We start from the raw sequence: 19,144 nt of genomic DNA, 5'->3' as shown, positions 1-19,144 counted from the left end.
CTTGGGGAAATCCGTACTGTTTTGGGGGTCAGGTCCTGTTACTTGTACGGAGCCAGTCATCCGCCCACAGTCGTGCTTGTGGGTCGCGAATGCTGCCCTGTTATTTTGCAGAACTGCCCTAACCTGCTTGTCCGTGCTAAGCGTGGTCGGGTTGAACCAAAATTCGCCTACGGCGCTAATTTCGTTCATGTACTCTCCTATGTTGTGCGTTGCGGGGGCTCTTTCGGATTTTGCCATCTTCCAGACACACTGGTTGACTGGATCGAATGAAAGATTATGGGAATTCATGAAATCAATTCCCAGGATGTGTTCTGCTGTGTGGGGCAGGTCAACTAAAACCACGGGGCGCTTGGTGGTGATGTTACCGATTTGAATGGGTACAGGGGCTGTGATGTGTCCCTGCTGTGAGTGGCCTGTAAAGCCACTGAGGGTGATAGTGACTGTAGTGGGCCACGTGTCTTTATGGAACATGGTGGAGGAATTTATTGTGGTGCGGGACCTTCCTGTGTCCCATAGAAATTCGATGGGCTGTCCCCAAATTTTTGCTGCAACTCCCGGTCATCAGGACCTATCCCAAAGGGTGTCGCAGACCCAACTGGGGGAGCCCGTACACCGTCAGTCCGTTCCGGTCAAGTCCGTCTGATCTGAACGCTATGAATGGGCTCTGTCTTTTTCTTAATCAGAGTGCCCATCTGCTGGGCTCTCTGTGGCTTTTTAGGGGCATTGCACTCTTTTGCGAAGTGTCCCAACTGTCCACAGTTGTAACACTCCTGTGACTTGGGTGGGGGGCTGTTCTTTCTCTCATTCACCCATGCGGGGTTCTGGTGTGTTTTTACTGCCTGCATATCTGCGCCGGCCTGCTTTTCCTCGCTATTCTTAACTGCAGGTTTACTTTGAACAGATTGCTCCCAAGCGCGGGACAATCTTTTCACTACCCACTTCTCGTTATGGGCCTCCTCTGAGGGATCATAACTCATACAAGCTTTCTGTCCTGTTTCTGTGGCATGGGAGATAAGGGTGCGGGTCCATTTGGCCATGTTGTCTGGGGACAAATGGGCACGGTCTAAGTCTCCAAAGACTGCTGCAAAGTGAATCCACAGGCGTCCAGCGAACGCTGTGGGGTGCTCGGATTTCTTTTGCCTATATTTGTTGAGGCCATCTATGGGGTCACCCCGGTTATACCCGATCGCATCCAGGATTGCGGTATGCATTTCTGCAAGGGTGCCTCCTCCTACATCCTGTGGTTCGGGAAAGGCTGCTGCTACTGACGGGTCTAAACTTAAAACGGTGAGCTTTACATGCTCTCGCTCATCCAGGCCACACATGGTCGCCTGATGCTTAACTGTGGCAAAGAAATGGTGGGGGTCTGAGGTGGGGAGGAACGGTGTGATCTTATCACACGCGTCCCGTAATTGGGTCACTGTTCAGGGGGTGGAATATAGAAATTCTGCATCGGCCGATGTGGCTGTGTGGTGTGTGGTGACTGGGTTCATCGGAGCGTGAAGTATCTGCTGTGTGGGGGGTTGGGGCGCTTTTCTCTTTTGTGGCTTTCCCTGCGCACATGTTCCCTGAACATATCTCTGTGCTGTTTCATTCAACTCTTCCCAATCAGGGCCGTCTTCCTGATCTAATTTTTCTCCAAAGGTTTCCTGAACACCTTTTTGAACAGAACGCAGCGATTGCAGCTCTGCAATCTGCTTCCGGCACTTCGCATGGTCTAATGTGCTTTGTCTTTGTTCTGTGGTGGCAGCAAGGAGTGCTCTTAATGCTGCCTTGAGGTCACTACACTGTTTCTGTAATGTCTCTACCTGTTTTTCCGTTTCTTCTCGTACCAGGACTGCACGTTGCGTGTCCTGATAGGCCTTTTCATATTGAGACTGGAAGCTGCTTAAGTGCGCCAGACAAGACTGGTGAGCCCTTTTGGCGTCATCCACCTCGACATCTTTTGCTGCCAATTTCCTTCTCAAGTCTAAATTCTCCTTTTCTACCTCGCTTACATCGACCTTACTCATTCGATGTATGCCCTCAACCTCTTTGCGGAGCGTCTTGACGACCTCCTCTGTGCCTCACAATTGTGCCAAGCAGGACACGATTGCCATTGGCTTGCGAGCTTTCCCTAAGCTCTTTTTGTGGATCTCGCTCAGGTTCTCCCACCAAGTATGTCCTATACACCCGGGCCTGATTCCTCGTTGTCACAGAATTCATTCCAAAGGGGCCATCCTTTCCCTTTGAGATATTTCCTGATCTCTTCCTCCCAAATGGGACATTGTCCCACTCTACTGCTGCTGGTCGCTGCGACCGCAAATTCCTTGGGGTTCATTAGGCGCTGCATTGCCTGCATTGCCATCTTTCCTATCCGAATGCTTCTTCTAAATTTGGAACAGGGGAGCTAAGGCGGTGCTGTAAATATGGGTACGGCTTTCGCTACTTTCCGATGTACAAACTTCCGACAGTTTTGACGCAACAAAAATCTATCAGTTTTACCTTATAGCCCTGTTAGTTACGCATGCAGACACACACTTCCGAATTATGAGTATTGATCAGAACTACTTGAACACTTGTGGTTTTCTGTTTCCAATTAGATCTCTAATTCAAAATCTTGGGTTCTCCCGGAGTGGTTTTCCACTTCTAGATCGGGTCCCGTCAGGATGTCGCCAAATAATGTTGCTAACTTTTGCCTTAGTTTAATTGCTTTGTTCTATCACCTTTGCTCTTGAGTCGCCAGGTATCTTTCTGATACCGCCACGTGGTTCAAGTACGAGTAATGATCAATAATCCAATACACCGCTTAGTAAGGTTTAAATCAAAGCACATTTATTATACACAGTAATCACTACTCATGCATAAATTTTACGTCTAAGCTACTTCCTACAACTAACAGGCCAATACTTAACTTGGAACTGGCCCACCAGGTCAGGGAAACGAATGGCTTTTCGTTCGGGTTCTGAGCCTGCGGGATACGAAGCTGGTACAGATTGAAAGTTAGGAGCGCCTATCTCGTTGCGAGCTTTGAAGTAAGACTTACTGGATGTATCAGCGGTGGCTGGACCGGTCACTGTCAAGGGTTGGTTCGCGTTGCTGAGTGACCCAGTCCAGAAGAAGAAGAAGAAGCAGAAGGGCCGATTTGAACTTGGGCTTGATTCTTATAGTCCCCAGGAGCTTCCCGCCTTTCGGGGCGGACCCTGTACCTGGTTCCAAGTGATTGGACTTTGTCCCAATCACTTGGTTCGATTTTCTCCAATGCTGGAGCGATTCCTTGATCGATGGGCTGTCTTGAGGTGGTCATTCACCTCCCTTTGTGTAGGCTTCTGCTGGCGCCGACGAGTCTGGGTTGGCTTTGTGTGTCTAAATGTTGCATATTGTTCCCGGGGATTGCTCATTAATATGCAGGTGGCTGGTGTTTTGTTGTGCTGATGGTTACTGGTATCGATCTTGTCTGGCCTTCCCAGAGGTGAATACACAGTTAACCTGCAGCTGCTCGTTTTTGTCCTGTTGGCTGATTTTCCCATCAGCCTTTGCTGTTCGCCATTTTAATCGGGAGTTAGCCATTCTAAATTGGGAGTTAGCCATTTTAACTGGCTGCACCTTCCCACAGGCCCCGCATTTCCTTGGTTTGTCTATGGTGTGGATGGCCTTGTGTCTCTCCAGGTTGGACGATTTCACACCTGTAGATCTCAAATTTCCCATAAAAAGAGCTTCTAAACATCATCATTGTCAATACCGAATAAAAATGAAGGAGAGACAATTCTCATTTGTATGGAACAGGTTTTCTACACTCGTTTTTGCGAAACAGTAAATCCTCATCACATACATTCTCTCTCCGCCCTATGCTGGAATCCAAACCCCAGGGTGACAAACCAGCCTAAATTTTATGGGCCATATGTGAATCCACTGAGATTTGCTGCTTGGGTGTCTGACTCGTCAACTGGACCTCTGTAGAACTCTGTTCCAACCGTTCTGGCAGCCAACCACCCCCTCCCTGGCCTCACATTTCTGTCAGCAGCCCACCCAACACCGCCCACCTCTTCACGCAGACCCATGCAATTACGTTTAATTTTCACCATGAGAGTTTGTCAGTCTGCCAAACCTTTCAAACCACCTTCAAAATTCCTTTCCTTACAGTTTACCCGCTCCCTCCACTCTGGCTGGGTTCAGTTCTCAAGTCCCTCTGTGTAAAGTGAGAATAAATCGGTAATTTTCTCTCCTGGTCACTGGAATCCTGATGCTCCGCCCACTCTGTTGTTTCAACAAGACGGCCTCAGCTGAAGTAAACAAGCCCCGGGAGCTGCAAAATCAGGATCTGTGGGTTCTTCTTGGTGGTTTGGGGCCTCCAGCAGGTATTTGTGAATCCTCCCCGCCCACCTCCCATGGCTTCCTTCCTTTCCAGAGATCAGAGTCCTCATTGATTTGAGTGCAAAGTGTCAGCTCTTATTTATTGTCTCCCCCCTCCCCAATCCTCTGATGTGAACCATCCTCCAGTCGCTGAAGCAGGATGGTGACCTTTAACCTGGGCCTGTTCCTAGGAGGGAGAAGCCCCGCAGCTGCAAACCAGGGAGCTGAGAATGATTGTGAAGGGTTTGCGGATCTTCCCTCCCACCACCTGACACTAACTTTGCTTCCACGGGACAAAGGACTCTCCTCCAGACGAACAACAGCATTGCGTCTGCGTGCTACTGTCTCACCTCATCAACCGCACTGCGCATGCTCCAGATCACAATGCCCAGGGGAATGATTGAAGGCGGCTCCGGACCACTAGTAATAGGGGGCGGGACTGGAGGACTGTATGGGAGCAGCTGGTCCTCCAACCAATCGGAGCGAATGAGGGGCAGTGAATGAAGCATGCGTAATGCGGGAAATGGCGAGGGGTAGATGCTTTTTTTCTCGGATCTGTAATTTGTAAGCGGAAAATCGTAGATCGGAGCATATGATGGAGCTGGCGTGTGGACGGTACAATTTCTATACAGATTGTGTGATCTACAAACTCCCTCAAAAACTCATCAATCCCATTTGTACTGAGCGGGGCCAAAGATCCCTTAGGTCGTCCCGGTTAATGATCACCATCTTTATTGGGGGCAATGTGCAGCACTGAGCATGTGCGGCCACCATCACGTTGGGGGCAATATTTTCAGAGCTGGGTGGAGCTTGTCCCCCATTGTTTCGAATAGAGACAACCTGTCCATCAAACTGGGTCACCCTTTGAGGAAGCAGGGAAGGAAAGAAAAGGATGTAAATCCTGCTCTCTGGATCCTACTACCTCAAGGGACGTCCTGCCTTATGTGCCCAAATATCTGTGGCAAAAGTACCCTAAAACATATGGAATTATGCTCACTACTCCCAAAATGTTCCCCTACTAAAACCTCAACCATCTGTCCAGGCTCATTCCCCAATACCAGATCCAGTACTGCCCCTTCCCTCGTTGGACTATCTACATATTGCACCAAGAAGGGACTGCTGACATGACAAGGGGTAAAGTTAAGTTCAGAAGGGCACACGAGTGGTCACCCTAAGTTAGAATTATATTCACAACCAAAGATGTGCTGGTTGGGTGGATTGGCCACGCTAAATTGCCCCTTAATTGGAAAAGAATCCCTGTTTCTGGGAGGGCAGTTTACGAGCTTTGAGGGGCTGACTGAGATGTTTGGGTTGGCATGGGGAGAATGTTTTAGGTATATGCGGGTGCTGGACTTTGCAAGGAAGGTCTTCCCGACCTTCCGAATAGTGCCTGTCTCCTCGCTGTTGGAGGCGGTGCTGTCAACAGACAGGGGGAGGGGAGGGGAGGGGGGGGGGGGTCGTCTCGGTGATTTACAGGAGGGTTTTGGAGGAGGATGGGGTGTCCATGGAGGGGTGAAGGCAAAGTGGGAGGAAAAGCTGGGTGTGGCACTGGAGGAGGGTGTGTGCTGCGGAGGCTAAACGCCTCAACTTTGTGTGCGAGGCTGGGGCTGATACCGCTGAAGGTGGTGGACAAGGTGCACCTTACAAAGTCTTGTGGTCTTGGCACCTTCAGGTGATGCCACCTAAGACAGAGTAAATAAAATTAGGAATATTCAGGAAGTATCAATTCGAGGAGCATAGATCTCTCAGGGGTAACAAAGGAATAGATCAGAGTTTTAGCAACAGATGCTCTGAGCCTTGGCTGGAGTCAGGCAATGTTACTGAGGTGGAATCCAGTCTTCAAGATGATGAAAATATGTGGTTGAGAACAAGTCACAGGGTCAAATCTCACACCAACCATTTGGACAATCTCTTTCAACCTCAATCTCAAAACAATGACCAGGGTGAGGGATGGAGTCAGTGGCTAATAAATGGAGTTTGTTACAGGGGCTGAACGCAATGTCTTCCCAATGTTGAAGTGGAGAAGGTTTCTGCTCACCCATTACTTACTGTCAGAACTGTGTGTGCCTTCGAAGGGAACCTGGATTTGATGGTGTTCACAGACCCGATATCCTGGTCCTTCAAGGAGGCGAAGGTTGAGGGTTTGGGAGATTCTGTCAATGTTCTGGTTAGATTTTGGAAAGAGAAATTCCCTCTCCTTCTCCACCTCTGCTCTCAATCTTTTCTCACTCTCCTCCCCCCACAGAGGCTTGAAACTTTTCTGGCCCAGAGCTGTGGAAGATTCCCTTCCCTGAACGACATCAGTGAATCAGTTGTTCTTTTGTGAAAATCTGGCAGTTTTCAAGGTCACCTTTTCCTAGTGCCAGCCTCACAAATGACCAGATTTCAGCTCAATTTCACAACCCACCTTTGTGTTCTTCTGCATTTTCTCTCACTCCTTTTTTTCTGTCTAAACTGATTTCACAGGATATTGGAAGGGGAAGGTTTGCATTTGGGAAACATCACATCAGGATCTGACGGAGTGGCTTAAGTTATTGTTACTGAATATCAACAGGTTTTGAACATAATATAAGGATATAAGAACTGGAAGCAGGAGTAGGCCATCTGGACCTTTGAGCCTGCTCTGCCATTCAATGAGATCATGGCTGATGTATTGTCGACTCAGCTCCACTTTCCCGCCAGAACACCATAACCCTTTATTCCTTTATTCTTCAAAAAACTATCTATCTTTATCTTGAAAACATTTAATGAAGGAACCTCAACTGCTTCACTGGGCAGGGAATTCCATCGATTCACATGGAAGGAAAAAACACCGTTCACAGTGGAGAGAAACCATACATGTGTTGTGTGTGTGGACGAGGTTTCAGCCAATCGTCTGGCCTGTCAAGTCACAAGCGCATTCACACTGGCTCGAAACCGTGGCAATGTGGGGATTGTGAGGCGGCATTTGGTTTCCCGTCTGAGCTGGAAACTCATCAACACACTCACGCTGGGGAGAGACCATTCATCTGCTCCGTGTGTGGGAAGGGATTTACTTGGTCATCAAACTTGCTGACACAATCGCAGGTTCACACTGGGAGAAGCTGTTCACCTGCTGTGTGTGTGGAAAAGGATTCATTGTTTCATCCAACCGACTGAAACAGCAGCGAGTTCACACCGGGGAGAGACCATCTGCCTGCACTGAGTGTTGGAAGGGATTCACTCATATATCCACCCTGCTGAGACACCAGCGAGTTCACACTGACAAAATACCTTTTAAATGTCTGCACTGTGGGAAGTGCTTTAAAAGCTCTGGAAAACAGATGTACCATCAACATGTTCACACTGATGAGAGACCTTTTAAATGCCCAGACTATGTGAAATGTAATGAAGGCTCCTGGGAGCTGATGTCCCATCAACATATTCACACTGATGAGAGACCGTTCAGGTGCTCTCGCTGTGGGACTGGGTTCAGGCGATCATCTCAACTCACTGTCCACCAGCGAATTCACACTGGGGAGAGGCCATTCACCTCATTGTGGGAAGGGATTCATGCAGGCATCCGCCTTGCTGAAATACTAGTGGGATCATATTGGGGCGGTACAGTAGCACAGTGGTTAGCACTGGGTCCCAGGTTCGATTCCCGGCTTGTGTCACTGTCTGCGCGGAGTCTGCACGTTCTCCCCGTGTCTGTGTGGGTTTCCTCCGAGTGCTCTGGTTTCCTCCCACAAGTCCTGAAAGAGGTGAACATAGAACAATATGCAAGAGCAGCACGATGGTGCAGTGGTAGCACTGCAGTCTCATGGCACCAGGTCCCAGGTTCAATCCCAGCTCTGGGTCACTGTCCGTGTGGTGTTTGAACATTCTCCCCGTGTTTGCGTGGGTGTCACCCCCACAACCCAAAAGATGTGCAGGGTAGGTGGATTGAACATGCTAAATTGCCCTTCAATTGGAAAAGATGAATTAGGTACTCTAAATTTAAAAAAACCCAGAACAATACAGCACAGGAACAGACCCTTCGGCCCTCCAAGCCTACGCCGTCCATGGTACCTGCCTAAACTAAAACCGTCTGCACTTCTGAAGTCCATAATCCTTCCATTCCCACCCTATTCATATATTTATCTAGATGTCCCTTAAATGCCGCTACCGTACCTGCTCCCACCACCTCCCCAGGCAGCACGTTCCATATATTTCCCACCCTGTGTAAAAAACCTGTTTTGCACATCTGTTCTGAACTTTTCCCCGTGCACTTTAAACCTATGTCCCCTAGTACTTGACTCTCCTACCCTAGGAAAGAGCATCTGACTATCCACTCTGTCCATACCACTCATCATCTTGTAAACGTCTATCAGCTCGCCTCTCAACCTCCATCGTTCCGGTGAGAACTGACCGAGTTTATCTAACGTGCTGTTGGGTACATTGGACATTCTGAATTCTCCCTCCATGTACCCGAACAGACGGCAGAATGTGGTGACTCGGGGCTTTTCACTTCATTGCAATGTTAATGTGAGCTTTCTTATGACAATAGAGATGATTATTATTAAAGACAGACCTTTCAAATGTCTAAATTGTGGGAAATTCTATAAAACGTCTGGGGAACTGATGTCCCATCAGCTTGTTCATACTGATGAGAGACCGTTCAGGTGCTCTCACTGTGGGACTAGATTCAGCAACTCACTGTACACCGGCGAATTCACACTGGGGTGATCCAAATTTTCCTCATAGTTAAAATTCTCCATCCCTGGTAACATCATCATAAATCTTCTCTGCAACAGGCAGCATGAGGTCCCAGGTTCGATCCCGACTCTGGGTTACTGCCCGTGTGGAGTTTGTACATTCTCCCTGTGTTTGCGTGGGTTTCGCCCCCACAACACAAAAGTTGTGCTGGATAGGTCGATTGGCCACAATAAATTGCCCCTTCATTGGAAAAAATTAATTGGGCACTCTAAATTTAAATAAATCTCCTCTGCAGTCTCTCTTGGATGATCACATCCTTCCTGTAATATGGCTGTGGTCTAACTGGTGTTTGATGCAGTTCCAGCACAATCTCTCTGTTCTCATAATCTCAGCCCTCGGCTACCAAAGGAAACTATCCCACCTACCTTCCTAAGCACTGAAGAGAGAGAGTGAGAGGCAGTTGAGAGAGACAGAGGGAGAGAGAGGAAGCAGAGGGAGTGAGAGGCACCAGAGAGAGAGGAACACCAGAGACTGAGAGAGGCAGGAGAGAGAGAGAGGAGAGAGAGACAGTCTAGTCAGTAACAAAAATAAGTAATGGAATTCAGTTCAGACACAGATCTGCATGAACTGACACCACTTTATTGACAGATTGACAAGGTAGTTACTGTACTTGAATCAATGTTATTCACTTTTGGAATTGAATGAATAAAGGGTCAGAGTAACTATATCACAATCACCCAGTATCAACTAGGTCTGTTTAATACAGAACAGGATTAAACCCAGTGTGCAATATTAGAGGTCTCTGTGGCTGTTGGACGCCTAGTTTCGCTGTACAGCTGACAAGTCCACAGCTTCACTGAACTCATCTACCCGAGGTCTGTTTCATAAACCCTCATCACAACATCTTACCTGGTTAGCTATTGGATATATCATCATGGTCGGACAGCAAACACAAAGTTCAACCAGAAACTATGGTTCTTCTTTCTACTGATTCCAGCTCCAAGTGGTCACAGCATCTCCAGCCCTCAGCTCTGTTACTGGGCTGTCATTGTCATGAGCAACAGAGAGATAGCAAGTTGCCTGAGGCTTAAATGGGAAGTTGAAACTTGTGACTCAAAACCAACTGTGTAAGATCTCTGAAAAGATCAGGAATTTTAAAAGATAAATTCTAAACCCAGTGAACAAATTAATGAGTCATAAGACAAAAACTTCAGGTTTTATGACTTTTACTGCAACAAACAAACGAGAAGCAACAATGCCTAAACACTATTTTTATAGGGAACGTATCCCTTAAACTATAAATAGAATGTAGCCCTTTTACTTTTCACACAATCAAACATGGTTACATCGCTGAAGTTGTCACTCAATTCCCCTGGAACCAGCCCAATGTGATTCTTCGTTCCTGTGTTTACTTCCATTCTATTCCTTTGCCTGACTGGCAAACCTTCATCCCAGAAGTGTCTTTTGCGGTGATGGTTCTCCTGATGATATTCAGGTCCCGATAAACCAAGTGACTCTTCCAAATAGGGGCTAGGAGCTGGTTTAGCACACTGGGCTAAATAGCTGGCTTTTAAAGCAGACCCAGGCTTGCCAGCTGCATGGTTCATTGCCGTACCAGCCTTCCCGAACAGGCGCCGGAATGTGGCGACTTGGGGCTTTTCACAGTAACTTCATTTGAAGCCTACTTGTGACAATAAGTGATTTTCATTTCATTTAATTTCAAATCCTGAAGTGGCGTTAGGTTTTTTTCTGCAAATCTTCGTCTAATATCCTGTAAAAGGAATTTACAAACGAAAATTGAGAACAGGCAATTCTAGTTTCCATCCAACACCCTCCCTCCATTCTCACTCTGCTGTATGTAATATTCATCCTCCTAATTATCTAAAGGTGCTGATTCAGGCTGACTGACAGATCCCTGCTCACTGCTTCCCATCTTGGAGAGGATTGAAAATCTCCATGCAGACTGCCAGACATAAATATGTCTATATTACTGAACTCTAAATGTGTGGAACATACAGACTAGATTCACTTCCTTTCTCTTCAGTTGCTGCAAGTTACCAATGACCCCTCAGAATGAGAAAAGAAATGGAAAGATAAATTAGACTTGGAGCGGCTGCTGCCTCTTGTGGGGCATTCCAGAACGAGATAAGCGGTGGCAAATTCAAAACAGTTTTAATTTCAATTTTTTTTTCGAGTACCCAATTATTTTTTTTCCAATTAAGGGGCAATTTAGTGTGACCAATCCACCTACTCTGCACATCTTTGGGTTGTGGGGGTGAAACCTACGCAGACACGAGGAGAACTATATCACAATCCCAGGTCCTCAGCACCGTAGACAGCAGTGCTAACCACTGGGCCACAGTGCTGCCCTATTCAAAACAGAGTTGAGGAAAAACGGCTTGTCCCAAGGGCTGTGAATCTGTGGAGTTCACTACCTGTTATAACCTGCCTACTTACGATTGGCTGGGGACTAATGACTATCCCACAATCCTGTGGGAGTATGAACTTCCCCAATGAGGGGGGGCGGAGAAACTCCTAGTATAAATAAGCTGGCCAGTTCAGGAGCCAGCAGGAAGGAGAAGGTAGCAAGGGAAGTTACTCCTACTGTTATGTATATATTGTTATAGTAAATAAATGTTATTACTTTGTATCCTTAAAACTCGTGCTGGATTCTTCGTGGCCCTTACAAAACTACCCCAGAGTGTGGTGGTGCTGGGACAGTGAGTAATTTTAGGGAGAAGTTAGACAGATTTTTAATTGGGTTGAAGGGTTCTGAAGAACTCTCAGGACGGTGGAGACAAGGCCAGGATGAGATCAGCCATGACCGAGCAGACTCGATGGGCCAAATGGCCTAATTCTGCTCCTATATTTATGAACTTCTGAAAGGGGAGACATTGATTTGCTCCCAGATGTTGTCCAGAGGAGGAAGTTTTAGTCTGAAACCCATTGTTCAACCTCCACATCATGACATCCCAAAAGAGCTCATTCTCTAAATCAGCCAATAGGAATCAATCCGCTCCGCGGTGACGTCACTGCATCAGAGCGCACACGCCTGCGCTCAGACACGCGTCCCCCGCCCCCACCCTCTGTTTCCTCCCCCCCCAACACTTCCTCGAGACGGTTTCAAGGCAACCGCCTGACAGTTCCAGCCGTCCGTGGTGTCCCCATCCCATGACCCGGGACTGCGCATGTCTCAGGGTGTGGGGAAGCTGCGCATGCGCGGGGAAGCTCATTCCGCGGACCTTTCCGCTCAGGTGTTGACCAATGGGAAGACTTGGAGGACCGGAAGTACTCTGTTTCACCGCCAATCAGAGCTCCACCAGTGTCTGAATGCGGAAGCTGGACATGGAGGTTTCTGCCGATCAAAGTTGTTGTTCCTCCAACCCGGAATGAGCTTGAGCTACACACAGACTCCTGTCTCCAACAACTGTGAGTAAAACACTTTCTTTTCTCCCCCTTTTCATTTATTTTCTCATTCTCACCTTCAATTGGTCACTTGCAGCAACTGAAGGGAAAGGAAATGAATCCAGGGAGGGTGCAGACTCTGGAAAGCTGGGTCCAGGTCTCTTTCTCTGTTAAACACATTGACATCCTTTGCTCCCTCAGCTTGATACATTTATTTGTCTGGCTAAAAGGATGGTCTGTTCCTAATGTTCACAATTAAAGGGCTCGTTTCTCCAGGAGATGGCTGACATTTAAGGGGACAGTAAACAGGCCAAATCCAACCCAGCCAATTACTTCCCTGTCGGAATACTCTCCATCATCAGCATAGTGATGGAAGGAGTCGTCAAAAGTCCTATTAAGTGGCACTTATTCTGCAATAACTTGCTCCTGGATGCTCAGTTTGGGTTCCGCCACGGTCACTCAGCTCCTGACCTCATTACAGCCTTGGTTCAAACTTGGACAAAAGAGCTGAATGCCACAAGTGAGGTGAGAGTGACTCCCCTTGACATCAAGGCATCATTTGACTGAGTATGGCATCAAGGTGCCCCAGCTAAACTGGAGTCAATGGGAATCAGGGGATTATTCTTCACTGGTTGGAGTCATACCTGGCACAAAGGAAGATGGTTGTGGTAATAGAGGTCAACCATCTCAGCTCCTGGACTTCACTGCAGGAGTTCCTCAGGGCAGTATCATAGGCCCAACCATCTTCAGCTGCTTCATCAATCATCTCCCTTCCATCATAAGGTGAGAAGTGGTGATGTTTGCGGATGACTGCACAATGTTCAGCACCATTCTCAACTCCTCAGATAATGAAGCAGTCCATGTCCAAATTCAGTAAGACTTGGGACAATATCCAGACTTGGGCTGATAAGTGACAAGTTACATTCGCGCGACACAAGTGCCAGGCAATGACCATCTCTGGCAAGAGAGGATCTAACCACCACCCCTTGACATTCAGTGGCATTCGCATCACTGAAACCCGCACAACCAACATCCTGGGGGTTACCATTGATCAGAAACTGAACTGGGCTAGCCATATTAATACTGTGGCTACCAGGGCAGATCAAGGGCTGGAAATCTTATGGCGAGTAACACACCTCCTGATGCCCCAAAGCCTGCCCACCAGACATCTACAAGCACAAGTCTGGAGTGTAATGGAATACACTCCACTTTGCTGGATGAGTGCAGCTCCAACAACACGCAAGAAGCTCAAACCTATCCAGGACAAAGCAGCCTGATTGATTGCACCCCCTTCCACAAACATTCAAACCTTCCACCACCGACAAACAGCAGCAGCCGTGTATACCATCTACAAGATACACTGCAGTAACTGGAAAAAAATGAAATGGGTACTTTAAATTTATAAAAAACAAATTATAAAAAAAAAAAAACAGCACGGGATGTATCTACACCTCAAGGAAAGCAGCGGTTCAAGAAGGCAGCTCACCACTACTTCGCAAGGGCAACTGGGGATGGGCAATAAATGCTGGCCTAACCAGCATTGTCCACATCCTGTAAATTAATTTTTAAAAATTTAATATCGGACAGAGATATGTCTAGTGTTGTTATATGGTATGTATTATAGATATTGATGGTTCTGTAATAAAATACATGTATTATTATTTCTAGTTTTGTAAATAGTACTGTACCTACATTATATATTTCCAGTCATACAGTCATTGCAGCACTGACAGAATCCATTTGGTAACTCAAGTCAATGCTGACTCTCTGTCCAGCAATCCAGTCAGTCCCATTCCCCCTCGATATCCCTGTTCCCCCGCAAGCTTATTTTCTTCAAGTGACCATCCTATTTTATTTTAAATTATTGATCATCTCAATAACTTCCACAACCCTTGTGGGCAGTGAGTTCCCTGTCATGACCACTCCATGACTAAATAAAATTTTTCCTCAGACTTTCCCCATCTCTAATCAGTAAATGTACTTACATGGAGATTCTCTACTCTTGTACAGGTTTTAGTGAGTTTAGATTTGTTGATCAGCAGCTTCAGGAAAATTGGGAGGGAAAGTAACTGAATACAGTCTGTATATTACATACATTTTTCATCCAGTAATATCGACATATATCTGTCTGGCAGCCTGCATGAAGTTTTTCAGGTCTCTGTGTCCAGGACAGGAAGCAGTGAGCTTGGATCTCTCAATCAGCCTGAATCAGCACCTTCAGGAGAATTGGGAGTATGAATATTAGATACAGCAGAGTGAGAATGGAGGGAGAGTGTGTGGGATTGAGATTTAGAGCATTTCAGGGAAAGAGATAGGAAAGAATGTTCGATATAAACTAGAATTGTCTGTTCTGAATTTCTATCCTGTACTGACAATGATTACTATTGTAAAATCTGTTTGCAGGAAGTTAGAACGAGAGGAGTTTGAGGCCGATATCTCAAACTAAATATCATGTCAAGAACTGACTGAGTCACTCAATTCTTGGGAACTGAAGATCATCGGCCTTTGAATCTAGAAGGAGAAATGTTTGTCTATTCTGTCTGCTTCAAGATATTTTAAACATCAGTGTGTCTGGAAAAGCACTGAGACACACACACACCCCGTGTGAGACTGTTACAGAGCACTGACTGTGGAAAGAGCTTTAACCAGTGATACAGCCTGAAAAAATACTACACCATTCACAGCAGGGAGAGACTGTATAGGTGTTCTGTGTGTGGATGAGGCTTCAACTGATCGTCCAACGTGGTGAGATGCAAGATCACCCAGACCATGGAGAAACCATGGAAATGTGAGGATTGTGGGAAGGGATTCAAAGGCCCGTGCGAGCTTGAAAGGCATCAACGCAGTCACACTGGAGAGAAGCCTTTCACCTGCTCTCAGTGTGAAAAGAGATTTACTCACATTGGCAACCTGCGGAAACACGAACAAGTTCACACTGGGGAGAGGCCGTTCACCTGCTCTGACTGTGGGAAGGGATTCACTCGGTTATCCAGACTGCAGAGCCACCAGAGAGTTCACACTGGAGAGAGGCCTTTCACCTGTTCTCAATGTGAAAAGGGATTCACTGACATTGGCAACCTGCGGAAACACGAACGAGTTCACACTGGAGAGAGACCGTTCACCTGCTCTCACTGTGAAACGGATTTCATTGATAGTGGCAGCCTGCGGAGACACGAACGAGTTCACACTGGAGAGAAGCCTTTCACCTGCTCTCAGTGTGAAAAGGGATTCACTGACATTGGCAGCCTGCGGAAACACGAACGAGTTCACACTGGAGAGAGACCGTTCATCTGCTCTCAGTGTGAAAAGGGATTCATTGACATTGGCAACCTTCGGAGACATGAACGGGTTCACACTGGTGAGAGGCCTTTCACCTGCTCTCAGTGTCAAAAGGGATTCACTGTCATTAGCAACCTGAGGAGACACGAACGAGTTCACAATGGGGAGAGGCCATTCATCTGCACTGTTTGTGATAAGGGATTCACTCAGTTATCCCACCTGCAGACCTACCAGAGAGTTCACACCGGGGAGAAGCCGTTCATCTGCACTGTGTGTGATAAGGGATTCACTGAATTATCCAGCCTGCTGAAACACAATGTCACTCACACCAAGACCAGGCCCTTTAAATGCTCTGACTGCAGGAGGGGTTTCAAAAGCTCACACCTACTGATGTCCCATCAGCGCGTTCACTCTGAGGAGACACCGTTCAGCTGCTCTCATTGCACAAAGAGGTTCAGAACCTCATCCAACCTGATGAAACACGAGCGAGGTCACACCGGGGAGAGCCTGTTCACCCCTCTGACTGGGAAAAGCTTCACTCGGTCATCACTTGCTGAGCCACAATGTCACTCACACCAATGAGAGACCCGTTAAATGCTCTGACTGTGGGAGTGGGTTTAAAAGCTCTCTGGTACTGATGTCCCACCAGCGCATTCACACTAAGGAGAAACTGTTCAGATGCTCTCACTGCAGAAAGAGGTTTGAAACATCATCCACATTGCGGAGACAGTAGTGAGTTCACACTGGAAAGAAGCCATTCACCTGCTCTCACTGTGGGGAGGGATTCACTCAGTCGTCCAACATGCTGAGACACCAAATGGTTCTCATGTGATGATGGGTTAGATTCTGCTGTTATTCCTGCTGTTCACATCCAGGACTGAAGTGCGTGGAGGGATTTGTCTTCTCATCAACTCCTCCTGGTGCTAGGACATGGCGACCCTGGCGAACTCCTGCTTCCCGATCTGGAATACCCGACTGTGAAGTGCCGTCCATACTACCTTCCATGGGAATTCTCTTCTGCCATCATCACGGCGGTCTGCATCCCACGCCAAACGGAGGTGAAAAAGGCGCTTGATGAATTGTAACCGCTATAAATAACAATGAAGCAGAATACCCGGAGGCCTTGTTCATCGTGGCCGGGGACTTTAACCAGGCCAACCTCAGGTGTAATGCCAAAATTCCGCCAATACATCTCCTGTCCCGACAGGGGCCCCAACATCCTTGACCACTGCTACACAAACATCGAGGGCGCCTCTCGATCCATCCCCTGACCGCACTTCGGAAAATCGGAGCACAAGACGGTGCTCCTTCTCCCGACATACAAGCAGAAACTGAAGCGGAGAATCCGATTAAGAAGATTGTGCAATGCTGGTCCGAGGCAACAGAAGAGCTCCTACGCGACTGCTTGGTGTCAGTGGACTGGTCCATATTCAAGAACTCAGCAGCCAACCTAAACACGTATGCCAGCACCGTCACAGACTTCATCAGCAAGTGTGTAGAAGATTGTGTGTCAAAGAAGGTAGTACGTACGTTACCCAACCAGAAACCATGGTTTAATCGGGAGATTCACTCCCTACGGAAGGGCACGTCTGAGGAGTTCAAGACAGGCGACCCTGACCTAATCAAGAGATCTAGGTATGATCTCCGCAAAGCCATCACAGACTCCAAGAGACCACACCAGGACTCCAAGGGACAATACCAGACTAAGCTCGAATCACAGATTAACGACATGGATTCTCGTTGGTTGTGGCAAGGCTTAAATAACATAATGGGTGCAAAGTAAAGCCGAGTAGAGTCTTCAGCAGCAGCGCAGCCCTCCCCGACAAACTCAACGCATTCTATGCTTACTTCGAGCAGGAAACCAACAAACTGCCCCAGGAGCCTTGGACACACCCATACCCACCGTCACAGCCTCCAAAGCCAGATTGGCCTTCTTGAAAGTGAACCCTCGGAAAGCGACAGGTCCTGACGGGATCCCTGCCATGCACCCAGATCCTGCGCTGACCAACAGGCGGGTGTGTTCGCGGACATCCTCAACCTCTCCCTACTCCGTTCTGATGTTCCCGCCTGCTTCAAGAAGACCACCATCATACCGGTGCCAAAGAAGAACCAGGCAACGTGCCTCAATGAATACCGTCTGATGGCCTTGACATCGATCATTATGAAATGTTTAGACCATAGCTGGAGTAATGTGTCCAGTTTTACTCCCCTTACCTTAGGAAAGGTATTGCCACAGAGGAACAGCAACAACGTTTCACCAGACTTGTTCTGGGTTTGGAAGGACTGTTCTATGAAGAGAGATTGGGGATACTAGGTCTTTTTTTTCTCGAGTTTCAAGGAATGAGAGGGATTTAATTGAAACTTATAAAATACATAAAGGAATAGACAGAGGAGGTGCAGGTGAGATGTTTCCCTGGATTGGGGAGTCTAGACCCTGGGACAAAATTTCAAAATAAGGGGGAAGCCACTTAGGACGGGTCTCGGAGCAGACATTTCTTTAGTCAGAGGGTTGTGAATCTTTGGAATTCTCTACCCCAGAGGGCTGTGGGAGCTCAGTCACTGAGTGTGTTTAAAGCAGAGACTCACAGATTTCTAAAGCCCAATAACACAAAGGGATACGGGGACAGTGTGGGGGAAAAGGCATTGAAGTGATCCTGAGGGGCCTTGACAGGGTGGATGTTGAAAGGATGTTTCCTCTTGTGGGAGAGTCTAGAAATTGGAGTCACTTTAAAAGTAATAAGTTGCCCATTTAAGGCAGTGAACTTTTTTCTCTTAAGAGGGTTGGAAGTCTTTGGAACTCTCTTCCTCAAAGGGCAGTGGAAGCTGAATCTTTGAAATTTTGAAGACTGAGTTGAATAGATTCTTGATAAGCAAGGGGGTAAAAGATTATCGGGGGGTCGGTGGGAATGTGGAGTTGACGTTACAATCCGATCAGCCGGGAACTTATTGAATGGTGGAGCAGGCTCGAGGGGCCGAGTGGCCTACTCCTGCTCCTAATTTATATGTTATCACATCCTTTATAATAGATTGCAGCATTTTCCCTCCTACTGATGTCAGGCTAATGGGTCTGTGGTTCCCTGTTTTCTCTCCCTCCTTAAATAGTGGGGTTACATTTACCACCTTCCAATCTGCAGGAACCATTCCAGAATCTATAGAATTTTGAAATATGATCACCCATGTGTCCACTATCTCTCCAGCCACCTCTTTCAACACTCTGGGATGTAGAACATCAGCTTTTGGGGATTTATTAACTTTCAACCACATTAATTTCTCCAATACTACTTTCTCACTAATACTAATCTCTTTCAGTTCCTCGTGCTCACTGGTCCCTTGGGTCTCATGTTTTTGGGACGATTTCTGTATCTTCCTCTGTGAAGACAGACACATATTGTTTAGTTTCTCTGCCACTTCCTTATTCCCCATTATAAACTCTCCTGTCTCTGTCTGGAATAGATCCACATTGGTCTTTGCA

The 19,144-nt window shown here is 47.2% G+C and overlaps 1 protein-coding gene across 1 annotated transcript in view; it reads left to right on the top strand.

The window, feature by feature from the left end:
- Positions 1–19,144, top strand: part of LOC140418053 (uncharacterized) — a 72,204-nt gene that overhangs the window by 20,538 nt on the left and 32,522 nt on the right. Inside the window, 1 exon segment of the mRNA XM_072501480.1 lies at positions 15,130–16,242. Coding sequence (XP_072357581.1) covers positions 15,130–16,242 — 1,113 coding nt within the window.

This window comes from Scyliorhinus torazame, chromosome 5, assembly GCF_047496885.1.
Source record: "Scyliorhinus torazame isolate Kashiwa2021f chromosome 5, sScyTor2.1, whole genome shotgun sequence".
NCBI lineage: Eukaryota > Metazoa > Chordata > Chondrichthyes > Carcharhiniformes > Scyliorhinidae > Scyliorhinus > Scyliorhinus torazame.
This window is presented reverse-complemented; position numbering and strand designations above follow the sequence as displayed.